The 4,030-nt window shown below is 35.5% G+C and overlaps 1 protein-coding gene across 1 annotated transcript; it reads left to right on the top strand.

The window, feature by feature from the left end:
• Positions 1-273: 273 nt before the first annotated feature.
• On the top strand, positions 274-4,030 carry LOC145957138 (uncharacterized). Its single transcript, XM_083073352.1, has 6 exons — positions 274-618; positions 751-1,248; positions 2,177-2,303; positions 2,380-2,863; positions 3,586-3,728; positions 3,783-4,030. Exons 1-6 carry the CDS (start codon positions 274-276, stop codon positions 4,028-4,030), a joined length of 1,845 nt encoding a protein of 614 aa, XP_082929478.1.

Below are 4,030 nucleotides of genomic sequence, written 5' to 3'. Positions count from 1 at the left end.
TTTTGTTCAACCAGCACTGTTGAAATTTGATGGTCATTATGATCATTGGGCGATGCTAATGGAGAATTTCCTTCGCTCAAAGGAATATTAGGGTGTGGTAGAAAATGGAATTCCTACCGTAGTAGAAGGTGTGACACTGATACACAGAGGAAAAATCATGAAGATCAAAAGTTGAAAGATTTGAAAGCCAAGAACTATCTATTTCAAGCCTTAGATCGTTTAATTTTGGAAACAATAATCAACAAAGACACATCAAAGAATATTTGGGACTCTATGAAACAAAAATACCAAGGCACAACACATGTTAAACGAGCTTATTTGCAAGCATTACAGAATGAGTTTGAAGTTCTTCACATGACAGAAGGAGAGTCTGTTAATGAGTACTTTGCTCGTACTCTTGTTATTGTTAGCAAAATGAAAGCAAATGGTGAAGATAAAGGAGACACGGCTGTTGTGGAAAAGATTCTGAGGTCAATGACTCCTAAGTTCAATTATGTTGTGTGCTCCATAGAGGAATCCAAGGATACAAGTACATTATCAATTGATGAGTTGCAAAGTAGTCTACTTGTGCATGAACAACACATGAGTTACAATGTTGATGAAGAACATGCGTTGAAGGTGACTCATGGAGACCAATTTGCAAGACGAGGATGAGGATGTAGGAGTTTTAGAGGTAGAGGTCATGGAAGAGGTAGATAAAGCTTCAACAAAGCAATGGTAGAATGTTATTCTTGCCTTGGACATTTTCAGTGGGAATGTCCAATTAAGCAAAGAGGAAAGGCTAACTATGTGGAGAATTTAGAACAAATGTTGTTAATGGCATATGTTGAAGAAAAGGAGACTCATAAAACAAATATGTGGTTTCTTGACTCAAGGTACAACAATCATATGTGTGGAAAAAGGGAGTATTTCTCAGACTTTAATGACAAGTTCACAGGTTCAGTAAAGTTGGGCAAAAACTCTAATATGGTGGTCAATGGGAAAGGCAATATTAGATTAGAGATAAATGGATTTATTAGCATTATTACAAGAGTGTTTTACATGCTAGAATTAAAGAACAATCTACTTAGTCTTGAACAATTGCAAGAGAAAGGGTTGACTATTATGTTTCAGCACAAGCAATGTAAAGTATATCATCCTGAGAAAGGCTTGATTATGAAAACAAATATGTCTACCAATTGGATGCTTATTTTACATGATATATCTCTCCCTATAGCACCCACTTGTTTCAACGCTGTCACAGAAGATGTATCACAACTTTGGCATTGTTGGTTTGGGCACTTGAGTTTTAAAGGCTTGCAAACATTGCAACTGAAACAAATGGTGGATGGCTTACCATTTCTGAAGTCTCCCTCAAAGTTATGTACGGATTGTCTTGTGGGGAAGCAACAAAGAGATCCATTTCCAATGAAAAGCACTTAGAGAGCTTCACAAATCTTGCAACTTGTTCACTCTGACATGTATGGGCCAATTAAACTCACCTCCAACAATAAAAAAAGGTATATGCTTACTTTTATAGATCATTATAGCAGAAAAACATGGGTCTATTTTTTGATAGAGAAATCAGAAGCCTTTGTTGTTTTCAAAAGATTCAATATGCATGTCGAGAAAGCAACGAATTTGTCACTTAAAGGCCTACATGCAAATCATGGGGAAGAGTTTACATCTCAAGAATTTAACATTTTTTGTGATGAACATGGAATAAAGAGACAACTAACAATTGCATATTCACCGTAACAAAACGGAGTAGTTGAACGAAAGAATCGAATCATAAAGAATTTGGTTCGTAGTATGTTGTTTGAAAAGAATGAGCCCAAAACTTTTTTGTCCAGAAGAAATAAATTGGGTAGTCCATGTTTTTAATCGTAGCCCAACATTAGCGGTGAAAAATAAGACACCTGAAGAAGCTTGGAGTGGAATCAAGCCTTCAGTTCATTACTTCAAAATTTTTGGTTGCATCTCTTTTATTAATATGCTTGACAATACAAAAACTAAGCTTGATGGGAAGATTTTAAGGTGTGTTTTACTTGGAGTCAGTGAGAAGTCAAAAGCTTACAGGCTATATGATCCAATTTCACAAAGGATTATAATTAGTAGGGATGTAAAATTTGAAGAGAATTAAGAGTGTGAGTGGGATAAGAAATATGATGCAAACATTGTGTGTGAGTTGGAATAGGAAGAAAATGAAAAGGAAACAATTGAAGTACCATACGGAGAAGAAGATACTATTGATATAGAATCAGAAGAGATTTCTACTACAAATGAAGAAACATCTCCATGTCCAAATGAAGGGGGAATAAGAGGCAACCTCTATGGATAGGAATTACGTGACATGAGAAGGTTTTTTTGATGATGATGCCTATTTTGCTATGTATACAGCAATTGCTGACCCTATTCATTATGAAAAAGCTACGAAGAGTGAAAAAAGGAGGAGGGCCATGGATGCGAAGATAGAAGCGATTGAAGATAATGACACATGGGAGTTAGTTGATTTACCCATAGGAGGAAAAATAGTTGGAGTAAAATGGATCTACGAGACCAAACTCAATGAAAAGGGAGAGGTAGATAAGTTTAAGGCAAGACTTGTAGTAAAGGGGCATGCTCAACGATATGGGATAGATTATACAGAAGTGTTTGCTCCTATGGCTTGTATGGAGACTATTCGTTTGGTAATTGCATTTGCAACTCAAAGAGGATGGTCCATCCATCAACTAGATGAAAAGTCAGCATTTCTACAAAGGGAGCTAATTGAAGATGTATTTTTTATAGAACAACCTTGTGGTTATATTCAAAAAGGGAAGGACCATAAAGTCTACAAGTTAAAGAAAGCACTTTACGGGCTCAAACAAGCCCCACGTGCATGGTACACTCTTATAGAAGCCTATTTTATAAAGGAAGAATTTTCATAAATATGATTATGAGCATACTCTTTTCATCAAAGCAAACAAGGAAAGCCACATTTGAATTATAAGTTTATATGTTGATGATCTCCTGTTTACCGGAAATGATGAATTGATGATTGTAGAATTTAAAAACTCAATGAAACATGAGTTTGATATGATAGATCTTAGGAAGATGAAGTTTTTCCTTGGCCTTGAAGTTATGCAAAAATCAAGTAGGATATTTATTAATCAAAAGAAGTATGCCTAAGAAGTGATGCTACGATTTAGAATGGATCAATGTAATTCTGTCTAAACTCCAATTGTTCCTGGTTTCAAGCTTTTGAAGGATGAAGGAGGAACCAAGGTTGACAAAAATCATTTCAAACAAATTGTGGGATGTCTGATGTATCTCAAGGCCACTTTCCTAGACATGGTATTTGTGTTGGGATACAAATAAGTCCCACATCGATAAAATAAAACAACAAATAACAACTTATATAATACAAACATACTTCAATGATTGAGAGGCCTTTTGGGTGATGACCAAAAAGCAAAACCGTGAGGGCTAAGGTCCAAAGCGGACAATATCTCATCATTGTGGAGTATGTTTGTGTAATAACCTTATAAACATAACTCATAAAATATCCTCTCAGACAAATACCATAAAATAACCCTATCAATTTGCAATATGTCTATTGAGCAGGTATGTGGAGAATCCCACTAAGCTTCACTTACAACTACCAAAAAGAGTGTTGAGGTATTTGAAAGGAACATTGGAGTATGGAATTTACTATAAGAAGGGAGGAAGTGATGGACTTATTGCCTACATAGATAGTGATTATGCTGGTGATTTGGATGATAGATAAAGCACATCAACATATATTTTTCTTCTATGTTCAGGAGTTGTGTCATGGTCATCTAAAAAGCAACTCGTAGTAAGTTTGTCTACCACTATGGCAAAATCTATTGTTGCAACATCCTATGCTTGTCAAGTTGTTTGGCTGAAAAGAGTGTTACCAACATTGGATCAGACTCAAGATGAGACAAATACTATTCGTTGTGATAATAGTTTTGCAATTAAACTCTCAAAATATCCAGTAATGCATGGTCGCAATAAGTATATAGACATTCGTTTTCACTTTCTATGA

The sequence above is a fragment of the Cajanus cajan genome, chromosome 4, assembly GCF_000230855.2.
Source record: "Cajanus cajan strain Asha chromosome 4, NIPB_CcT2T_4, whole genome shotgun sequence".
Taxonomy (NCBI): domain Eukaryota; kingdom Viridiplantae; phylum Streptophyta; class Magnoliopsida; order Fabales; family Fabaceae; genus Cajanus; species Cajanus cajan.
Note: the sequence above shows the minus strand (reverse complement) of the source record. Positions and strands in the feature narration are given on the sequence as shown.

Coding starts and splice junctions, on each gene's coding strand:
- LOC145957138 (XM_083073352.1), top strand. CDS start 274: ATGAAACAAAAATACCAAGGCACAACACATGTTAAACGAGCTTATTTG. Junction 2,304..2,379: donor AAATGAAGGGGGAATAAGAG/GCAACCTCTATG, acceptor CTATGTATACAG/CAATTGCTGACCCTATTCAT. Junction 2,864..3,585: donor AAACAAGCCCCACGTGCATG/GTACACTCTTAT, acceptor TCTATTGAGCAG/GTATGTGGAGAATCCCACTA.